The 23,148-nt window shown below is 42.2% G+C and overlaps 1 protein-coding gene across 4 annotated transcripts in view; it reads right to left on the bottom strand.

Annotated features, from left to right (window-relative positions):
• PTPRA (protein tyrosine phosphatase receptor type A) overlaps window positions 1–23,148 on the bottom strand; it is a 115,948-nt gene that overhangs the window by 30,467 nt on the left and 62,333 nt on the right. For 3 of the 4 annotated variants that reach the window (XM_040447514.1, XM_040447515.1, XM_040447517.1), the window contains 5 exons: window positions 22,344–22,428; window positions 21,075–21,148; window positions 20,722–20,858; window positions 6,939–7,029; window positions 5,945–6,021 (listed from right to left, as the gene is read on the bottom strand). In XM_040447514.1, the coding sequence (XP_040303448.1) occupies window positions 5,945–6,021; window positions 6,939–7,029; window positions 20,722–20,858; window positions 21,075–21,148; window positions 22,344–22,428 (464 nt within the window). Of the gene's footprint in view, window positions 1–5,944; window positions 6,022–6,938; window positions 7,030–11,643; window positions 11,738–20,721; window positions 20,859–21,074; window positions 21,149–22,343; window positions 22,429–23,148 lie in introns of those variants that run through there. The other variant, XM_040447518.1, reaches the window with a different exon arrangement.

Below are 23,148 nucleotides of genomic sequence, written 5' to 3'. Positions count from 1 at the left end.
TGGCAGTGCGGAGCCTACTTGGGATTCTCTCTCTCTCTCTCTCTCTCTCTCTCTCTCTCTCTCTCCCTCTCTCATTGCCCCTCCCCTGCTCATGCTCTCTCTCTCTCTCTCTCAAAATAAACAGGCTTTAAAAAATGTTTTTTTTTTAATGTTTATTTTTGAGAGAGAGAGAGAGAGAGAGAGAGAATATGAGCAGGGGAGGGGCAGAGAGAGAGGGAGACACAGAATCCAAAGCAGGCTCCACACTCTGAGCTCTGAGCACAAAGCCCAACACGGGGCTCGAACTCACAGACTGCGAGATCATGACCTGAGCCAAAGTCGGATGCTCAACCGACTGAGCCACCCAGTCCCCCCACCCCCCAAATATTTTTATAATGCTGATAACAGCAGAACTGTTATCACTGCAATTCTGAATTCTACACTTTAAATATTTACATTTTTGTTGTAGAAACTATTCTTCAATAGAGGGAAAAAGTTTGGTTAAGTGTGAATAACTGACAGCCCACAATAAATGTCCTCTATTTGTTTCAGCAAAGGACACTGTTTGCCCCTATACTCCAAGTCCAAAGCATATCTGCTCTTTATTTCCCAGTGATTTCTAACCCTGCTGACAACCTGATGCTTCCTCAATGCTTTCTTTATCCTTTTCCCTCTGAGATACTCTTCTCTCCTGGTCTCCCTCTGTGTCACTCATGAGCCCCTCTTGCTCAGTGTGCCTGGCAGAGGCTGGGGGGGCCCAGGCCCCACTTTTCTTTCACTAATGACTTCCAAGGCCATGGCTTTGGAATATCTCCTCTGAACTCCAGATCAATATGACCAACTGTCTGGTGGATACACCCATGTGGACCACCCTATACTCCACATACGCCCTACGGAGTATCACCCTATAGTCTCTCACATATACAATTAATCACCAAGTGCTAGATTCTACCTTTAAAGTTTTTACTTTGTTGCTTCCTCTCCAACCCTTCCATAGGCCCTCATTATCTGTACCCTGCTACTATCCAATTGGTCCCTCCTAAATCCATGTTGCACATGGTAAACCTAAATGATCAATAAACAAATGTGGCCATGTCACTCCTTGTCTTTAACGCCTTTAAACCTCACTGCCTAGAGAATTAATCAAAACCTTTAGCTGTACTGAAAATTTGCAGATACTGCAAGATGGCTCACTCAGCACCCAGTCCCACCTCCTTGTAGCTGGACTTTCTTACTATAGAGGCTCAGAAATGAAAAGCTATATTCCCCAGATTCCCTTGCAGCTCACTTCTGTATAAGATCTAGTTTGTTACTAGCAGATGCTCCCATACCAGATCTGGGGCAGAAGTAAATAAGCAATGTGAGACGGTGACTGTGCTAGAGGGTCTTTGGCCAAGTATGGCAGCAGAAGCATCCAGTTCTGTAGCACCTGTGCAGAGGTTTTCAAGTCACATGGGATAGCTGGGCTCATCTACAGCTGTTCTGTTCCTTGCTGACAGCACCTTAGCTTGATTCACTGGCTCTCCCACAGATTTTGTGAGCTACCCAGTCAGTATCTTATAATAAACCCTTTCTTGACTATGAGGGTAGATAAAAAGTGGACTCTGTTGTCTGCAACTAAGAACCCCAGTGGACACATCTAATATTCAGTGCCTTCTAAGACGCAGTCCCTACCAATTCCCCCATGACTTCCTATCTTTTTTCTTTTTTTAAATTTCCCATCTTATACCTTATAATCTAAGATTGCAGTTTCCAGTCTCTGACTTTGCTCATGCTTCTCCTCTTGCTTTGAAGTTTCTGCCCATCTTTCTTCTCTTGATCTCAGAGTTACCCTTCAATATTTAGCTCTACTGGATCACCAAGTTGTCTGAATGGTTCTCTACTAAGTCCCACAGAACTTGGCAATACTAGCTTCATACACATTGCTCACTAAGGGAAATGGTCTGTGTGTCGTAACAGGGACCAAATGTTATCTCTGTAACCTTTAAGCCTACCCACACGGTGCTCTGCACAAAGCAGGTGCTCAAAAAAACCTGTGGACCTAAATCTTCTTTAATCCCTGACTCTTACTCATAGTTAACCTTAAGCTTTTTCCTGCCTTTCTACTTTCACTGAGATCATAAGGGTCCGAAATTTAACTCTCTTCATCTAAACTTTCATCTCACCTGTTAATAACTCTTCAGTAACCATCAAAGCATTATAGGATGCCCCAACGTGAGCTCCAACTAAGCATAGTCAAAGGAATGGTCTTGTTTCCTCCTAGACCCTTACTCACCACCACCATGAATAAACCCATCTTACTGCTTACCATCTTTAACATCCAACTTTTTTTTTTTTTTTGAGCAGCAGGCAAAAGTTTATTAGAGTATAAGACCAGAAAGGAAGAAAAGTAGAAAGCTCTCAGAACGGGGACATTCGAAAGTGAATGTCCTTAACATCCAACTAATTTTTGACTGTCTTCACCCTCAAGGCAGGGAGGAGGCAAATTGATTACGGTGATACACAATGCTGGTTACCAACTAAAAAAGCCACTCTTCCCTTTCTTCCTTGCCATCAGAACCATGATTTTGTTTGGATATTTACTTTCCACTGGCTTGTAAGGTGACCACTCCCAGCTTCAGAAGGGTAAATCACGGTAATTCTCAATGCCCTATCTAGTGACTAGAGACAGGTATAAGCATGTGATCCAACCCTGGCCTGCTGACCCTGAAGAGCATGGTGCTGCAGAAGCTTCTGGAAAAGGTCACATTCCCTAAAAAGGGTAAAGCATGTGCAGAAATGTTCCCCATCTATGCTGTTTGTTGTATTTATAAGGAATGCTTGGAACTGCTGCAGCCATCTTGTGACCACAAAGATAACGTGGACAGGAAGAAGGTAAGCAAGTAGAAAGATGGGAGCATCTGGGTGCTTCTTAAGAAAGTCACAGACTCAGCCAACGCTAGAACTGGCCTACAACTGTCTTCAGATTATATGAGATAAATACATGTTCCCATCTAGACCACTTTTAGTTGAGTATTCTTTTATCTACACATGGATACATTCTATAGCAATATATTGCTATATTCTTCTGTGTAACAGTCAAGCTGTTCCTCCCATCCCCTTCATCACAATCCTTGAAAGAAGCCTGGGAATCCCAGCTGATCACTAGCCTTTCTTTATTTTCCTTATCTAGCGGCATCCATCATGTCTCTTCTAGGCTGCCTTTCCTTCCAACTATAAACACATGACCATCGTGTTAAAAACATACAAGAATGTCAGCAAATCTACTCCAGTGAGCATGTCTGGACTGCTCCATTTCTGAAGTTCACCCAATAGCCTATTTGTTGGGTAGTCTCTTGTTCCTCCATCTTTCTCCTTGTCTTATCCCAAGATTGTTCTTCCACCTTCTCAAGACCTAGAGTTCCTTGACCCCACCACCTTTCCCTAGTGCAGTTCATTCCAAATGTTACTCCGTTTCTCTACTGAACCTCTAGCACATGGCTGACTACTTGAAGCAGCCCCTTTGTCTGAATACCACAACTTCTCTGCATATTACCAATCCTAGGGTACAGCTAGAGAAAAATCACACAACTGAGGCCGTACACATCAATGGTTTCCATCTTGGCCCCTCAGTGCAGCTAGACAGGCCTTTTTTTTTTCTTTTCAGTATTCTTTCTTACTGATCTCAGAAGCTTCTCTAAAACTTTCATTACCCTAATGTCACAGTCCAATCCCCTTTTTTCCACCAGATAACCAGCACTTGACTTCTTAGAAAACAGATGTGGGGCACCAGGTGGCTCAGTCGGTTAAGCATCTGACTCCTGATTTTGGCTGAGGTCATGATCTCATGGTTCATGACTTTGAGCCCCACATTGGGCTCTGTGCTGACAATGCAGAGCCTGCTTGGGACTCTCTCTCTCCCTCTCTCTCTGCCTCAACCCTGCTCGCATGCTCTCTCTCTCAAAATAAATAAACTTAAATACCCACATCTACAAACCATCTCTATCTATTCAATATTCTCCTTTACCATCAATCTCAGGGGAACAAATGCCGTTTCTCATGTTCAATGCTAATCTCTCCATCAGTATTCTTTAAAAAAATTTTTTTATATTTATTTTTGAGTGAGAGAGACAGAGACAGAACGTGGGCAGGGGAGGGGCAGAGAGAGAGAGAGACACAGAATCAGAAGCAGACTCCAGGTTCTGAGCTGTCAGCACAGAGCCTGATGCAGGGCTCGAACTCATGAGCCGTGAGATCATGACCTGAGCCGAAGTCGGCTTAACCAAGTGAGCCACCCGGACGCCCCCCATTTTAGCCATTTTTAAGTGTATGGTTCTGTGGTATTAAGTTTATTTTCACTGCTGGGCAACTATTACCACCATCCACCTCCAGAACTTTTTCATCTTTCTCAACTGAAACTCTCTACTCATTAAACAATTCCCCATTCCCCTCTCACCTCAGCCCATGGCAACCACCACTCTACATTCTGTCTCTATGAATTTGACCACTGCAGGTACCTTGTGTAAGTGGCATCAGAAAATATTTGTCCTTTTGTGGCCAGCTTCTTTCACTCAGTATAATGTCTTCAGAATTGTAATGTGTCAGAATTTCCTCCTTTTTTTGAGACTGAATAATACTCCACTGTATGTATATACATTGTACTTATCTATTCATCCACTGATGGACACTTGGGTCGCTTCCACCTTTTGGGTACTGTGATTAATGCTGCTGTGAACTGTGGTGTGCAAATTCTATCACTGTTCTCTTCACACATCCTGCTTCGGTAGTCAGGTTTGCTCTTGCTAGCTTGCGGTCACTTTCCCTCTCTCTTTCTCAAACCTTCTTTACTGGTTCCTCACAGCCCACAAAATGTACTCAAGTCTCTTAAACCATTTCTGTAAACATTCTCTAAATCACCACTAAAAAATCCCCTCCCAGTTTCGGCTCTTCCCTCACAGCTAACCAGACTTACCTGGTGTCAGATATTCTTGCCCTGTTCTCCCATACTTTTACTAAAGATAACAAGACCTGCTTTTGTTCTTAGTCATCTGAATAAGTTCAATAAAGGATTCACCGACTCTTCTAGAAAAGTACACATTTAGATTCAGATTTTTGCATGGGAAATCTCTGGGAATGATGACAGGGTAAACATAAGAATACACATGAAACTACCTGGTCTTTAAAAAGAACTTTTCGTGGGAATGCAAGCTGGTGCAGCCACTCTGGAAAACAGTATGGAGGTTCCTCAAAAAACTAAAAATAGAACTACCCTACGAGCCAGCAATTGCACTACTAGGTATTTATCCAAGGGATACAGGAGTGCTGTTGCGAAGGGACACATGCACCCCCGTGTTTATAGCAGCACTATCGACATAGCCAAAGTATGGAACGAGCCCAAATGTCCATGGATGGATGAATGGATAAACAAGATGTGATATGTATATATACAATGAGTATTACTCGGCAATCAAAAAGAATGAAATCTTGCCATTTGCAACTACGTGCATGGAACTGGAGGGTATTATGCTAAGTGAAATTAGTCAGTCAGAGAAAGGCAAAAATCATATGACTTCACTCATATGAGGACTTTAAGGGAAGGGAAACAAAAATAATATAAAAACAGGGAGGGGGACAAAACAGAAGAGACTCATAAATCTGGAGAACAAACAGGGTTACTGGAGGGGTTGTGGGAGGGGGGATGGGCTACATGGGTAAGGGGCACTAAGGAATCTACTCCTGAAATCATTGTTGCACTATATGCTAACTAATTTGGATGTAAATTAAAATAAATAAATAAATAAATAAATAAATAAATAAAACAAGTTAAATTAAAAAAAAGAGAATTTTTCAGTTTCTTAAAAAAATTAGACTCCTTAGGGACAACTTGCCATCACAAATACTCCTTCTAATGTGCAGCTGAGAAGGAGCCAGTAATGGTAGCCAATGGTCATTCAAGGTAATAATGAGAAAAGCTCAAGTTCCTTACATTGATGAATGAAGCATTGATGTAATCAGAATCTGGAACTCCTTCAACTGGTGTCAGATGGACTCTAGAATGATCATCTAGAAAAAAAATTTAACGTTTCAGTTAACGATACAACCAGGCCGGTTGAGACATCTGTGCCTATGTGCACAGAGACACACATGTATTAAGATGTCAATGCAGCACTGTTTATAACAGCAAAAATTTGGACACATCTCAGCTATTATTCAGGGACTAGTTAAATAAATTAAGATATATTCACAACATGCAACAGTAAGCAGTTGATAAAAAGGAAAGTGAATGCTTCTGTTTCTTGACAGATGAACTGCCAATATATACCATTAAAAGAAAAAAGTCAGAACAATGTAACCAGGATACCAATTACATTTAAAAAAAATTATGTAATATGCATATGTTCATATATTAATAAGAAAACTTCAGTATCTATAAAGGCCTAGTATAGTGATCTCTATTATAGTATGTACCCAAAAATACACCAGAAATTTTTTTAAAGGATATTTTTTGAAAAGGCAATTATAAAAACAAAGCACAGTTCAACATTTTGCTCTCCCATCCCACTGAATTATACACACCCCATTTTGGAGACCACTGGCCTAGACAAATGTCTGTTAGGTTATAAATCAACTGACTAGCAATAACTAACTCTGGGAAGGGGTTAATGAAGAGGACTCTGTATTAGGATTTCATTGCGATAAGCACTACAAAAACCTGTAACAACCACATACTTCCTATCCGGTCCTGGTGAAATTGCTCCTCTTGACCCAGAAACTTGAGGCCTATGGGCAAGCTCCTCATTGAACTTGATGAGCACCTGGGGTCACTCTGGGGTCCACAAAGGCTCTCCCAGCCCAAAGGTTTGACCCTACTCTTATTACCAGCTCTCCTATGATCAACCACGAGATTCTTTCCATCCTCAAAAAATCTGGCTAGAGATGCAGTTTCAGATTATACGCCAGGAAACTCTACGAACACTCACAAGGCAAGATGTTGACATATCGATTTTTTTCCTTGTTTTCCTCCTTGGAGGCAGCTTCACAGGTGGCTTGGATAGGACAAGCAGGGAGAGCCTGAAAGGTTAAGAGAAATTACAGGAAGTTACTAACAGGGATAAATACCAAACATGCCAAATGCTGCACTATCCCCCAACCTGACAGCAAGTTGTACCCTTACTTGGGGGAAAAAGATGGGCCCAGGGAATACTTGCAGCCTAACACAGAGAGTGCACCCTCCTCTAAATATAGCCTACAAGCTCCTTAGAGTTTAACACCAAGAATCCCCAGGGAGCAGAATACCCTTTCTGTTACTAAAAGTGCAGCATGCTCTTTATATGATTACGGAGTGGTTAGGGATCTGTTACAATGCTGGGTCAAAATGGACCACCCCTGTAAACAGGAATGGGGACAGAACTGAAGGGATGGGCCATTTATCCCCATGTTAACCAACATGCAAAGATGAGAAGCATCTCAGAGTGAACCACACAGGAGGGGTCTGGATGGTCAGCTGAGTTAAGCCCTAGGGACCTGAAGGGTATGACAGTCCCGTCTCCCGTACCACGTGGCAAGAAAGCAAGGACAAGCAGATGGGTGGGAGGGCATTCACATGGACACAGCAGTTAGGAAGCAGAGGATTTGGGTTAAGTGACACTGAATCTGCACCATTTTAGCACTGGGAAGTGTGTGGGTAGAAATAAATGGTTTGACATGAGACAGTCTGGATTGTATGAACTTGAGAAAATCTGTTAAACTTTCTAGGACATTTCCTCATCTGTACAACTGGGCTAATGATATCTGCCACATGAGGAGTAAATACCATAATCTCATGTCTGGCACAGAATAAGCATTCAATAAATTAGTTTTACAGGAGTGGGAAGCTAAGTTTTATTAATTGAATTGCTTTCTTCTTACATGCTCCATATATTCAAAATTCAGAAAGAAAAAAAAGAAAGTTTCAAATTCCAACCTAGATAACCTTTCTGACAAATGATTTGGAAATATGTTTTATGAGCCTTAAAAGTATCCATACTCTTGACCTAGCAACTCTACTTCTGAGAATCTAGCCTGAGGAAATAAAAATCTTTGCTCAAATTATTTACTTTATCATTGTTTGGAACGACCCAAAACTGAAAACAACCTGTTTTCAACAGTAGGGGAACAGTTAAGTAAATCATGGTTCATGTACTACTTTTCATTTATTTTTTTTTTTTTTGACAGATATACATTATGTACCTATTAGGTGCTGGGATAAATACAGAGCCAACAGTGGTGAATCAGTCATATACACAGTTCTTGTTCTCAAGGACAGTACAAACTTGTGAAAGACATTAAACAAATAAAACAAATAAATATAAATTACATACCATGATAAGTACAATGAAAGAACAGAATGTTACTACAGAAAGTATCAGAAAGCCTAAGAAATACCCAAATTTAGATTAAGGGTAGGTCTCGATGAGGAAGGAGAAGTGTGGAAAGTAGTATTCTAGGCACAGAGACCAACACCTGTGATGACCCAGAGGCAGGAGAAGGCCTGGCTGTGTGAGGCGAATGAAAGGCTAGTGAGGGTATTCGGTAGACAACGTGGAACGTGGTTGGTGAGGATGGCAAGAGGAAGTGGAGGGGAGAAGCTTGGCAAGGATAGTATGTACAATTCCATGTAGGTCCTTGAACAGAGGGTTTGAATTTTATTTTCAGTGTATGAGAAAACCATGTAAGGCTTTTCAACTGTACTCCAACCTACATGTTAAAGAATCACTCTGGCTGCTATGTGGAAAAGGGACCAGTGGGAAGGCAAGAATGGGAGCATGAAGGATGATGGTACAAGGAAAGATGCATCTGACACATATTCTGGAGTTAGAATTAGAGATGGGAAAGTGGGTTGGGAAGAGAGAGACAGGAATAAAGGATGACTCTCAGGTTTCTAGCTTTGAATATCAAAGAAGTGTACCATTAAATAAAAGAAATGCCAGCCTAAACGCAACAAATTTTTCCAGACAGATGCAAAAGCTTTAAGAAGAGAACAAATACACTTCCCAGGAACAAGCAAGATCACAGTAGGAGAAACTAAAGTGGGAGATCCTAACAGAAGTCAGGGTCTCATAGTCCACCTGCCTTCACTCGCTCATGAGAATTTCCTTTCAGAGTTAAAGTCCTGCAGGTTCTACATGTCATTTTACGGAGAGAGGCATTTCCTTAGACCCTGCACTGCCAATACCTAAAGGGGAAAAGGGAGTTTCCTGGGCTGGACTCTTGCACATGGAACAGAGACCTGACTGAAGACTGGAATTTCCCAGTTCACCCCCGGTTTGCCTTCTCTTCTTCCAGACAGGTTAGATGTCCGTAGGTTTCCACCCTGCTACAGGGCAGGATGAGATACAAGTCCTCATGACAAGCCAGAGACATTATTTTTCCGTACACCCCTTGCTTAAATGATGTAGAGCACAAGTAGTGACAGCAAGACTCTTGAAAATAGGCCTCAGGGGTCGGTTAGGACAATGACCACACCTTATAGTCCAATCAGCATTCCCAGCTTCCCATAGTGACGATGCAGGAAAACTAGGTCTCCAGAAAGGCTGAGACCCCTAAAAGGAAAGTTAGGGAGAAACAGGCACCATTGTTTGGCAAGAGAAAAGAAAGGGCCTGACCCAGAAAACTTGGTGCTACATGCAATGGGTCACACTGAACAATCCAGGGCAGGGGTGAAAACAAGGTGGGGGTGGGGGGGGCAGGGAACCCTATACTTTCAGTTTCTACTCTGAAAAACCTAGTTCACGGAGCGAGGCACAAGCATCTGAACCAGAAGGCTACCAGATGTTAAAATCTCTAGAAACACTAGGTGGCATCAAAGACCATGTCATCCCTTGCTTAAGCTCTTTCTGGAAGCCAGGCTATGAATGAAATAATTTTTTTTTAATGTCAAGTTTTTAAAAAAAAAATTGCTTTCAACTTTTATATTTATAAAAAAGGATATCCATTGCACAATTTAAGTCTATTTATTTATTTTCCAGAGAGAGAAAGAGAGCAAGCAGGGGAGGAGCAGAGACAGAATCCCAAGAAGGCTCCTCACTATCAGCCCAGAGCCTGATGTTGGGCTTGAACTCACAAACCCTGAGATCATGACCTGAGTCGACACCAAGAGTCAGATGCTTAACCGACTGAGCCACCCAGGCACCCCTCCATCACACAATTGAACTTAGAAGTTCTCTTTGGGCCCTTCCTCTTCATATCCTCTTCCTTTTCCTCCCACAAGTAAACGCAGAATTTTGTGTTTACCATCACCTTACTTTATTTGTATCCCACACATTCTGTATCTTTGAACATTTTATATTTTTTTGTTCAGTCTTTTTTTTTTTTTTTAATAAAAATGGAATCATAATCAAGGGGTGACCTTTTCTCTTGCCCAACATTATATTCTGAAGATTCACTCAGGTTGCTCCAGGTAGCCAAAGTTCATTCACTTCAACTACTTTGTAGCACTCCATTTTGAGACCACACCATTTATTTATCCATTCTACTACTGATGAATATTTGGGTTGTTTACAGTTAACAATCCTGCTTTGAGCACTAATTTGTATGTGTTTCCTCATGCATATGTGCAAGAGTTTCAGGTATGAGCATCTTTAATCTTACCAGATAAGGCCAAACTGTTTTTCGAGATAGTTGTACCAATTTACACTCCCAAAAGAAATGTGAAGTGTTTTAGTTTTTCTGTATCTTCACCAACATTTGCTGTCAGACTTTAAATATAGCAAATGTAGGTTTAATTTGCATTTCCTTGATTATTAATGAGGTTCACCATCTTTCCATAGTTTCCTGGTCAACGGGATTCCCTCCAAGTGTTTCCCCTACTTTTCGACTGGATTGCTTATTTATTTTCTTATTTATTTGTGGGAGTTCTTTATATATTCTAGATACGCATCCTTTGTCAGTACAAGGGTTACAAACATATTTTACAAAGTTGTGGCCTGCGCTTTCGTTTTCTTTGTCATATCTATTTATGGACAGAAGTTTTGCATTTTTTTTTATTTAAAAAAAATTTTTTTTTCAACGTTTTTATTTTATTTTTGGGACAGAGAGAGACAGAGCATGAATTGGGGAGGGGCAGAGAGAGAGGGAGACACAGAATCGGAAACAGGCTCCAGGCTCTGAGCCATCAGCCCAGAGCCTGACGCGGGGCTTGAACTCACGGACCGTGAGATCGTGACCCGGCTGAAGTCGGACGCTTAACCGACTGCGCCACCCAGGCGCCCCAGAAGTTTTGCATTTTAATGTAGTCAAGTTTATCAATGTTTTCTCTTTATCAACATTTTAAATCTTAAATCCTTTTTCACTGTGAGTTCATAAGTATACTTCCCTCCATTACTATCTCTATGTTTCATTGTTTTTGTCTTTTAAATTACAGTGTCTACACCAACTGGGACCAATGTTTTGTTTGGTATGAAACAAGAATTCAACTTCATTTATTCCAAAGGGTTACTCAATTGTCCCAGCACTACTCATTGTAAAGACCATCCTTTAAACTGCCATGGTATTTCTGCCATAAATAAGTTTCCACTCATACATGAATCTGCTTTGGGGCTCTCTATTTTGTTCCAGTGGTCAATCCGTCTATCCCAGTGCCAATACAAAACTATCTTAATTAATTTTGTAATAACTCTTTATATCTGGTAAGGCAGGTCTCCTCACCTTGTTCTTCTTCTTCAGGAATGTCTTGGCTATTCTTGAATCTTTTCTCCTCCATATAAATTTTAGAATCAGCTTGTCAAGTTCCACAAAAAACCTGTTGGGATTTTTATGGGAATTGCATTGAATCTATAGATCAGTCTGGGGAGAATTGACATCTTTACAATATTGAGCCTTCTAATTCACTGATCTTAACTCTTCACTGTTTAGGCTTTTTCTTTAATGCCTTCAAACATTTTTATAATTTTCTCCAAAGATTCTGTAAAATTTTGTTAAATTTATTCCTTTTGGATGCTACTGTAAATGACATATTTTAAAAATTATTTGATTTTCTGATTGTGGCTTATGTGTAGAAATTCATTAATTTTTTTATGCTGTTTTTGTATCTATCAACCTTGCTAAAATAACTTATTAATTCTAATAATTTAGCTGATGGGTATTTGGATTTCTCCAAGGACAATTATTCTCTTCTGCAAAAAACGCATATTTTGTTTCTTCTTCTCTAATCCTTAATGCCTTTCATTTTTTTTCTTGCCTCACTGTGCTGCCTAAGATCTCCAGATGGTTGCTGGGTCTCATTCTCTTCTAAATCTGAATCCCCTTGCAAACACTCTCACCCAAGCAAGAGTCATCAGTGCCTAAGGACTCTGACACGACAGGCTATCTACTTCCTTTTAAGGCAGTTCATCTCATTGCAACAATTCTGGTTAGGAGGACCCAACACCCAGACACACATTTCTTTTGTATTTACCTTGCACTGACTAGTGGAAAACTCAGAGGTCAGCTGGAGCCTTCTCTGTCCCTTGGACACCCCAAACCCCCAATTCCCTGGACTGTGAATTCCAAAGCCCCTGACACATTTCCTGTCGATGCCTATAGGTTTCTGACTCTGATTCATTTATTTAGAGACAACTCGGTCAATGTACAGGCTATTCTGCCTTCCTCTTACTCAGATGCCACACAGTTCTGTTGCCAGATCACACACACATGCTTCTCTACTTGGAAGTCCAAGAGTTAAGCTGTCTCTATAAGGATGTAGAGTCCTGAGTTGGAGCAGGGAGGGTGTCACATCCTGCTTGCAATGTGACATGGCAGATCCAGACCATCTCACTGTCTCCACTCTTCTCTCTCTTCTCTGTCACTTTTCCTCTCAGAAGCTAACTAAATTTTGTCTTTTTCTTTTAAGCCTTGAACATGCTTTAGGGACCTCAATAAATGGCTTTTCAGAGTGTTTCTTTTAGGTAAATTCAATGCTTCTAAGACAAATGCTGGTCAATTTAAAACGTCCAGCTTATACCTCTAGGACGAAGGCCATCGCCTAGAACTTTCAGCCGTTGTTGGGTTTCATAGAAATGCTACACACTCTCCTTTTAGCCTCAAATATCTGAAAACAGCTGTCATGTCCTATGCTTATTATCCCTTCAGCTGTTCACCTCCATGGTCCAATTTTTCTCCACAACAATTTCCCATTTGGTGATATTCCTTTCCAAAGAGACTGGATCACAAGACTCCTGGGCACAGTTCAAGCTGGGACATCAACTTTTATTTCACATGTTATGTATCCATTAAAGTACAGTGGATATTATGCTAAAGCTAAGCTCCATTAGTTTCATTTACCATATTAAAAAACTCTACTTTTTAAAATGTTATGAAAAGAATATGCTTATAAAAAAAGTCAAATAATTCAGTAAAAAGTGAAAGTTCCCTATCATGTCTCTCCTATATTCTACCCTCCTTGTAGTTAACCACTGCTCATAGCTCACAGTATTTTTCCAGACTTTAAAAAGTATTTTTGGGGGCAAATGGCTGGCTCAGTCAGTAGAACATGTAACTCTTGATCTTGGGTGTAGAGATTATTTAAAAAAATAAAATCTTTAGGGGATGCCTTGGTGGCTCAGTCGGTAAGGCATCTGACTCTTGATCTCAGCTCAAGTCTTGATCTCAGGATCATGAGTTCAAGCCCACATTGGGCTCCATGCTGGGTGTGAAGCCTACTTAAAAAAAAAAGATAAAACCTTTAAAAAGTAAGAAGTATTTTTAAAAAAAATTTTTTTTTTCAACGTTTATTTATTTTTGGGACAGAGAGAGACAGAGCATGAATGGGGGAGGGGCAGAGAGAGAGGGAGACACAGAATCGGAAACAGGCTCCAGGCTCTGAGCTTTCAGCCCAGAGCCTGATGCGGGGCTCGAACTCATGGACCGTGAGATCGTGACCTGGTTGAAGTCGGACACTCAACCGACTGCGCCACCCAGGCGCCCCAAGAAGTATTTTTTAAAAATGGGATTATACCATGTATAGTCCTCTGCAATGTGTTTTCTCCCATAACAATGACTTAGAAATCTAGGTCAAGACATTTATTTTTTATTATTTTTAATTTTATTTATTTTTTTTAAAAGTTTATTTCTTTTGGGTCGGGGGGGAGAGTATGCATGCACTCGTGTGAGCAGGGGAGGAGCTGAGAGAGGAGAGAGAGAGAGAGAGAATCCCAAGCAGGCTCAATGTTGTCCGCGTGGAACCCGATGCAGGGCTTGAACTCATGACCCTGAGATCGCGACCTGAGCTGAGGAGAAGAGTCGGACACTCAACTGACTGAGTCACCCAGGTGCCCCTCTTTTTTTAATCTTTATTTTAAGTAAGCTCCACACCCAATATGGGGCCTAAACTCATGACACTGAGATCAAGAGTCGCATGCCCTACTAAGTGAGCCAGCCAGACACTCCTAGAATTTCATAATAGATGCAAGAAATAATTTAGCCATTCTGCTATTTGACAGATATTTGCTTTTCATTTTATTTTCTTTGCTATTATAAATAATGCTGTAATGAACAACCTCGTACAAATACATGTTTGGTTTTCTGTTAGAGTCCCAGAAGTTAGGTCAGATAGTATAAACATTTAAAATTTGATTGATATTGCCAAATCATCCTCCACTGCTATCCCAATTTAAACTCGCTCTACCCGTGCATAAGAGTTTCTGTATCCCAATACCTTTGCCCATACTTCATCAATCTTCTTAAATTTTCAAATCTAACAGGCCCAAAATAATGGTTAGTTTTAATCTGGATTTCCTTGACTACTATATGTAGTTGAGCTTTTCATATGTCTATAGACCATTTGGTTTCTTTCTATGAACTATTGACTTTTCTACTGCACTGTTTACTTTTTTCTCACAGGTTTATAGAAGCTCTTTATGTATTATGAAAAATTCTCTACCTGCGGCAAACCGTTTCTCACAGTTGGCCACTTTATGACATCATTTTTCATAGGAACATTTAATATTTTAATATATTTATTATCTTTCAATCTATTCCACTGTGGATTCTGAATCTTGTGTTTTGCTTAAAAAGGCCTTTCTCACCCCATGATCATATTATTCTGACAGTAGACACAAGCTGGTATGTTTGCCCTATGTGTTACTCCTTCTCTTTCCAGCCTGGGCTGACTGATGTGGGCACAGTCACACCTGAGCTGCACTGTGCCAGACCAGATTCTCAGGACTGTGATACCAAGAAAGGAGCAGAGGCTTCCCTAGAGAGCCCCAGAGCCACCAGGATAGGGCTTGTTCTGCCCCAGGGCTAGTAGTCCACATCAGCTTTTGATTCTGCCAGCTTCCCCAGCTTGATGCTTCCCAATTAATGCTTTGGGTTTTTGTTGTTGCTTAATTTGGTTGAGTTGACTTCTGTTTTTAAACAAAAAACCTTAACTGACTTAGCAGTTTAGTATTAGACAGGGCAGTGGTGGAGAGACCGAGGGGGGAAATGAGGGCGATGTACCCCTGATCACTGGGTTCAGATGAAGGGAAAGGAAATGTCAACCAAGTTACAGGATGAGAAAGAGCAAGTCGCCCATAGTTCCCGACTTCAGTTACTGCTTGCAATCGCCTGGGATATTTTCTCACTGGTGGTAAAGATGTGGAAGAATCCCAATTAAAAGGAAACGAGAAACATTAAAACCAAGGTGTGGGGTAACTTCCGACACTATTAGATAATAAGAAAAAGCCCAGCTCCAACATCAAATGTTTATGTCCAAAGACAGCACAAAACTTAGGGCCTTTCTACGACTGTGCCATGCATTTTGGTGAACCAAATGTTAAGATTTCAGTATTTTGCTGATTGCTGAATGTTAATGCTAATGGAATTTACGTCTTTCCTGGGTGGCTCACGTGAAAGACAGGGCCTTGAGTGAGACAGTGAAAATGATGCCGAAACAGAGGAGTTGGGAGAAAGCCAACTTCTAAAAATCTTTATTATGCTCTCCACTGCACCCTACTTTTATGAGGAAGAAAACTGCCCCATAACTCAGCTCTCATCGCTCATGGATAGCCAGGATACAAGCACAACACAATTTGGAGGTTAAAATACATAAATAAAAAGAAAAGAAAAGAGCTAATACTTAGAGGAAACTGCAGGAATTCATGGAGTTGGATCATCAAAAATCACATAGGAACAGTTGTTGATACAGATTTTAGAGATTTCAGACCAAGGAGGGAAGAGTATCATTCTTGGATAAGGCCAAATTTCTAATTTCAAATTATAATATGGTTAAGTGAACTTCTGCAGGTAGTGTAACAGCTCAGGAGACTGGCCACAAAATGGCAGGCTAGGTTGGCCAGTGGAAACCTGGACCGCATGCTAAATCCAGCTAAGTAACAATGAAAAGCCAGAAAGCCTTTGGCACAAAGTGTGGGATATCAGTGCTACAGGGGCTCCCAGAGGCTCAACCTTCTGAGTGACACCTTCACTGTGTCCCTGATAGGATAACATTTGCCTTCCCAGAGAGTGCACGTGTGTATGGAAAGCACTGGAATCTTTCAGAAGTGCTTTCCAGTCTTTACCAGAGTGAGATGCTGGTGGAAGGGACTGGCTTCAAAATGAGACTCGTGACATTAGTGGGATGGAAGGAGCCTCAGAGGCCATAATCACCAGGGCTCTGACATCTCTAGTTGTGGATAAACCATTGTGAGGCTCCTAATAATAAAAATGGGAGGCAGCTAGCCTAGGTCAGTGAAGGGGGACTGCCTAGAGCACTAAGGTACAGAAAGGGCTCCTTTGCATCCAACTCCTGGCCTGGGTCAGTTCACGATCCAGAACCCTTCAGTGTTAGGCATATGAAAGGAAGAACTCTGCCCCATAACATCAACACTCATATACCATGAACTTCCTCTTCATCTTCCCTTAAGAATCTACAGCCACCTACCATGGTAGCTCCCCGGGGTAAAGAGAAATACACTGTTTGGGATCTATTAGGTTCTGGCCTTGAGCTAACTAATTCCTGGGAACCCAGAATGTCACTATTTTATGCTAGTTAGAATGGACCCTTTGCAGGCCGGGAGATGGAAAGAGTTTTGGCCCAAACTGCACTTACATTAGGAACTACGTATTTTTCCCAATGTATGGTTGGAACAGCTATCTAGAGAAAGTGATAGAATACCCACACTGGTCTCTTAATCCAATGGATAAGGAGGACCATTAAAATAGCAAGAGCAAATGCAAGCTTTGCCAAAAGGCTAAGTCTCTAGGTGAGTTACAGAGGTCTGAACTGCTACAGAAGATTATAAGTTGCAGGAAAATGAGATACTACATCTCCATGTGTGAGTTTAGTGATGGCATGAAGCGAGTGCTCAGTTAACTACTAGTATTAGCTATTCTGATGCTTCCTATTACCACCTCCCCACATGCAAACTACAAAATAAACTAGCATAAAAGACTGGCAGTGTTTAAGGATGTCAGATTATAATATACGAATCGTGTAGAGGTGCCGATTTACAGGTGCTTTTCCAGATGCACTCTCCTTTCCACAAATTAGCGTAACTGCTGGAATACAGCTAGTGACTAATAGCTGTTTTGTCCTCTACCGTGTGCACAAAGACTACCTGAAGCACTTCCCATTCTCATGGCAGGAGCAGCCTCAGGGATTAATCATCTTGACCTCTCTCTGATGTGATCTGGTTCGTGAGGATTTTGTCTGTTTCACAGGGCATCACCCTGACAACTATGCTGATGACATCAAGCTCACGGGACTTGAAGGAATTATGTACCTTAGCTGTTCAGGCTGGACATAAAAAATATGGCCTGCCACTTGTGCCAAATTTTCTGGAAGTCAAAGACCTGTGGCATGTCAGGATATCCCCTCCAACATATAGGACAAGTTGCTGCTCCTTGCCCATCCCCCTCCCTCCTTAGGAAGGACTGATGCATGCTGAGCCATTTTAGATTTTGAAGACAGCCTATACCACAGGCATGCTGGTATCCTGTTCTGATTCATTTATTGAGTGATATGAAAAGAGAGAAGGCTCTCTAGCTAACCCAGGCCACAAAGAAATTGGTTCTGGTTGATTCTGCGGGGCCCTAATTGTCTGTGCTTAAGGCTGAGCAGAAAAATCATAATGAAAAAGTTTAGGATTTGGGGACAAAACCATGATCCTGTCAGCAAGTTTAGCTGGGTTGCTAGCTTAGCACTGGGCTCTGGTAGAGACGATAAGCCTGACCATGGGTAACTAGATATTCAAGTCACTTCAGCTGCCCATTATCAGCTAAGTAGTATATGACTTAATAAGCCACAAATTTAAACATGTCCAACAAAATTCTACCACCAGATGGAAGTGATGTGCACAGAACACCTGCCACCTAGCCACTCTAGACACACCTAACTTCCCAATGATATCAATAGTTAACAGAAGAAAAAAGTCCAGCCTAGTGCACAAATGGCTCTGTGAGACATACTGGCCCATTCTGGAAGTGGACTAATACGGGATAATCTACTTAAGGGATGTTCTGAATGAGTACAGAAGAGAAATCCTTCCAGGAAACAGAACTTCAAGCAAGGTATCACACTACCTCACTGGAGGTCAGGATCTAAGCCGATCCCTGGGTGGTGGACAACTGGAACAAGAAAGACAGGAAATATTTATGCTTCACCTGTATGCTCACCAGATAGCATTCACCGTTAAAAACCCAAGAGATGTTGCTCGGCCCTTTCCTCCACTACCTGCGGTGCTAGCCCGATGAACCCATGAACACAGTGGCCATGGTAGCATGGCAATTGGCTCTCACCACAGTATCTGTTTAAATCTGCCTACTACGCCTCTAGGAATACCACCTCCATCCAGGGATTTACTGGAATGTTTTATCTCAGGCAATATTCCTCCAAACAAAAAACTCATTTCACAGAAAAAGACATTTGGCCATGAGGTCACAAACCCTATTACCTAGAAGCAGTGGGCTCTATAGATTATGAAACAGTAGAGTGCCTATTTGGGACCTAGCTATGGTATTCAGACTGGGTGCTATCTTCGGGGATGAGGTAAATGTTCCTAATCAATAATGAGCACTGCACAATGCCATTTTTCCAATAGCCAAAAAAGAGTCCAAGTTACTCCATTAACTCTTGCCCGGTGAATGGGCTCCTGCTTTAACTCTTGCCTCTTTCCTATCTATTCTCCACATCATTGCTAATGATTTTCTCAGAGTGCAAAGCTGCTCACATCACTCTCCACTCCTCTAAGCCCTTCAGTGATAAAACAGATATGAGTGGTGACCCCACCCACCCAATAGCCATTCCTCTCTTCCCCCTTGCTACTATGGCTTCCATTCTGTGGGCTTGTCTGCCTAACCCTGACACGACACAGGAAAAATGTGGACTGATCTCAGTCAGCTGCAGTAAGCCTAATTCTCCCTTGCTTGTGACTGATTTAAGAAAGAGCATGTGACAAGGGAAGTCTTCAGAAGCTCTTGGGAAAGTTTTCTTCACTGATAAAAGGAGACACACAGGAAGAAACAGTCATCCTTTTCCCACTGGACCTTGTTATACCTCCATGTGGCACTTAGAACTGAGGAAGACATTTTGGCAACATGAGGGGAGTCAGCCTAAAAGACAAAGCTGACACATGGCTGAGTGGGAAGATGTGAAGGAGACTGAGAGTTTAACAATGCCCCAGTTGATGAATTAGCCAACTCTGGAACTGTTCCTCTCTGTCCATCCCCCTCTCTCTAATCATTACCACCTTTCGTCAACCTATCAGCACCTCGGCTCTTAACAACTGCTGCAGCCCCTAACTGTACTCCCTGCATCCATTCTGGTCTCCCTATGGGCTCTTCTCTATTTAGCTGCCAGAATGATTCTTCTCAAAATATAAATCTGGTTGGTCCATGGCTTTCTCTTCTCTCATCACAATCCACAACATCTACAGCCTGGCCCAGTTGCCTTACACAGTTTCATATCTTACCACTTCCCCAAGTCTCTGCCCTTTAGTCACACACAGCCCTTCTTTATTTTTTGGATGCGCTCTTCCCTTACCCACCCTTACTAGTGATAGCTTGGCTCCTGCTATTTCCAGTGCCTGGAATATTTCCCACACCACTTTTACCAATGCCCTCGCCTATGATTAGGTCTCAATTAAAACATAATTTCTTCAAGGAAGTTCTGAACTGGAATCAGAACTGGTGGCTGGGAATATCAACTGGTAGATCCCCAAACATGTTCAGCTTCCTTAAGGGAGTTACAAAAAAAAAGTACAAATCTAAATACCCCAAATGAGGCCTGTGCTCAGCAGTCTTTCATGGTCTTCATTTCTATACTGATTTATTCCTATTGTCTATTGCTTAAGACACTCTGCGACCCGTGTTCCAGACTCTAAAAGGCCACCTCTTAATATAGGCTCCTACAACTATGCACCAGTCCTTCATGTCTTATATTACTGTCTGAATTTATATATTTTTGTTCTTATTTATGGGGGTTTTCCTACTGGACAGTGAGTTCCCTGAGTGCAGGGACTGGATCTGTTTTTGCTCCCCAGCAAATCCTTGGTGCCTCACACATATTAGATGCTTGGTAAGTATTTATTAAACAAACAAAGTAACAGATGCGATGATGGATGGATGGATGGGTAGATGAGAGAGGTGAGGCAAATCTTATTTCATTTCCTGTCTATGATCACATAGGAAAGGAGTCAGATGAACCTGGTAGAAAATTTCTCACCTCTTAACCCGTTAGAAACCTGTTTTCTACCCCGTGACTCAAAAGGCCTGACCTTCGGTCTGCCTTCCTCCCTGCTGACACACCAACCTCAGCAAAGAACTCACATTGAATTCTTCTCTGAAGAGCTTATTGTCATCAGCCATTCTCCGGTTAATCTCCTCTTCCAGCTTGTCCACGGGTAGGGGTGGATACTTCCTGTTGGTGCTTGGAGACCTGGCCAGAAGTGGCACACTCTGGGGTTCTGCAGTATACAAGGGGGAAGGTTGGTCAGGTGCTCTGGAGACCCAGCCCTTCTCTGGAGACTAAACTGGGTGTTCTATCTCATGCACCAGGCCTCCAAAAACCAGGACTGCTTTCTTCAAGTCTTCCCCCTCCCTGCCTTTTTAGGATGGGAAACCCCTAATTTCTTGATTTTCTTCTCCACGAAGGTTCCCCATGTCATTAAGGGGGGCCTTACCCACATCCTCAGTGCGGCCATTGGATAAACGGAAAGAATTGGAATGGCTCCCAGCTTGCTTGTATTTCTTAAACCTAATGAGAAAATGTTCATAGTGAAAAAGCAAGCATAGAGTCAGGAGAGACCAATCACTAGCTTTATGTTTCCATGTATCAATTCAGCATCCTAAATCTCCTTTACCAAATAAACATGTTCTTTTAGAGACAGGTCCTGCACATGCTGAGGCAGCTCCATTACAGGGTGATCGAGTGCCTCAGGATGTTCCTGCTCATCCTCAGCACACTAGAATCCAACCCAGGTGCCATAACAGTATATTCTGGCTTGTATGGCTCCTCTGTGTGGCTCCAGTTCCAGGACTCACTGGAGATGACAGCCGCACCAGGTGGAGAAGGGGTAAGTGAGTAGAATACAGTGGAGGGGAGATAAGAATATCCCTATTAAGCTAAAATGCTGGTATTTCCCCGGTGCAATCAGGGAGAAGCCCGGAGCTTCAGACTGGGTGGGCACAGGTCTGGCTACAAGTCTCCTGCAGAATGGTGGAGACACATGACAAATTGTAGGGGTGTGTAAGGTTCCCTTCTCTTTATCCCTGCAAAAGAACAGAGGGAGCACAGAGCAGCTTAAGCCAAAGATAAGGGCAGAGTTAATCCCAATTAGCCAGGGCAGTAACTTTAGCAGGAAGAGGACAAATGCATCTCTCTCTTCTCTCCCCTGGCTTCCCCTTGCTTGCTTTTCCTTCCTGTTTGAGGAACAATATCTAGAGGACCCTGAAGAAAGTCAGAAGGGGGAACTCTGTAATTCACGCAGTTCAGTTCAGCACACCAGGGTCAGGGATCCTAGATCTTACGTGTGCCCCCAAACCCCCAACTAGAAATATAGGTCTCTAGTCAGCGCACCTTCTCCATTCAGGTACTTTTAGGGGTTGCTACAGTAGGGTTAGATCTGAGGATCTTAACCCACCTAACAGCAATGACACAGATTATATCTTTTCCCTCAACCTCAAACCACCATCCTGGGCTTTAGGTTAAACTGGAGCTGGGGACTGGATTTGGGCAGATGGAAGCAAAGCGGAGGGGCTGGGTCTTGAGGAAGACTATGTAGAGTTTTTAAACCATTACTATGTAGAATTTTAATTTTAGTATCACAAGGCAGTCCCCTCTATCCTATTCACTGTTCTTATCTCACTATCTTCTGGACTGTGTGGGCATACTGAGACCCTGGGGTATTGAAACAGAGTCCAAGAGAACGTAGAAGCTTTAGCATGCTCACCTTAACATGTACAGAACTATGATAATAAACACGATCACGAGCAGAGAGGACAGGGCTACCATCACTGCAATAATTGGCGTCTCATCTGAAATGGAGAGAATACGTCATTACCATCGTATGCAATGGAGAGCTCACTCAATGCTTCTGTAGATGGCAGGCCATGGATAGTGAGTGAGAGACAGAACATGTTCCACTGCCACCCCAGGGCCAGCGTGGGTGGAAGGCGAGGCAAAAGGTAGGGTGAGGACCCAGAGTGACACGCCCATCCCATCTCTGATTTGGACATTTGTTTACTGGCTCCCTGCATTAGAATAAAAGCCCTATAAGGCAGAGACTCTGTTTCTTTCATTGTTATAGTCTAAAACAGCGCGTAGCGCATGCGTGCGTGCACGCGTGCGCACACACACACAAGAAACAAAACCAAAAAACCCTCAAATATTTGAAAGCACGAACATGTCAATCCTGATGGCAAGCTAGGTGTGTAGGGCCATCAGTGCACTCTGTCCTAGTCTCAATGGGCTCCATCTAGAGGAAGATAGGAGAGGAAGGTAAAAGGGCAATTTTCCTATTGTAAACTCAAATGGTTTCCTGGCATAAAGAATAATGTTCCTGATTAAAGCAAGGGACATTAGATCCTTAAGCACTACGTATCTAAAAATGCCGGGTACTCTTTTGTACCTCTTTGCATGGCTACCTTTTACCAGGAGCTCAACTACAGCAACATCTGGCTCAGAGACAGAACAACTCCTCCCTTCATTCCAAAGGGCCTGGCTTCCTATCCACCCAATACTTAGCCTCCTTTCTC

This window comes from Herpailurus yagouaroundi, unplaced genomic scaffold (assembly GCF_014898765.1).
Source record: "Herpailurus yagouaroundi ecotype Mexico unplaced genomic scaffold, PumYag 196, whole genome shotgun sequence".
Lineage (NCBI taxonomy): Eukaryota > Metazoa > Chordata > Mammalia > Carnivora > Felidae > Herpailurus > Herpailurus yagouaroundi.
Note: the sequence above shows the minus strand (reverse complement) of the source record. Positions and strands in the feature narration are given on the sequence as shown.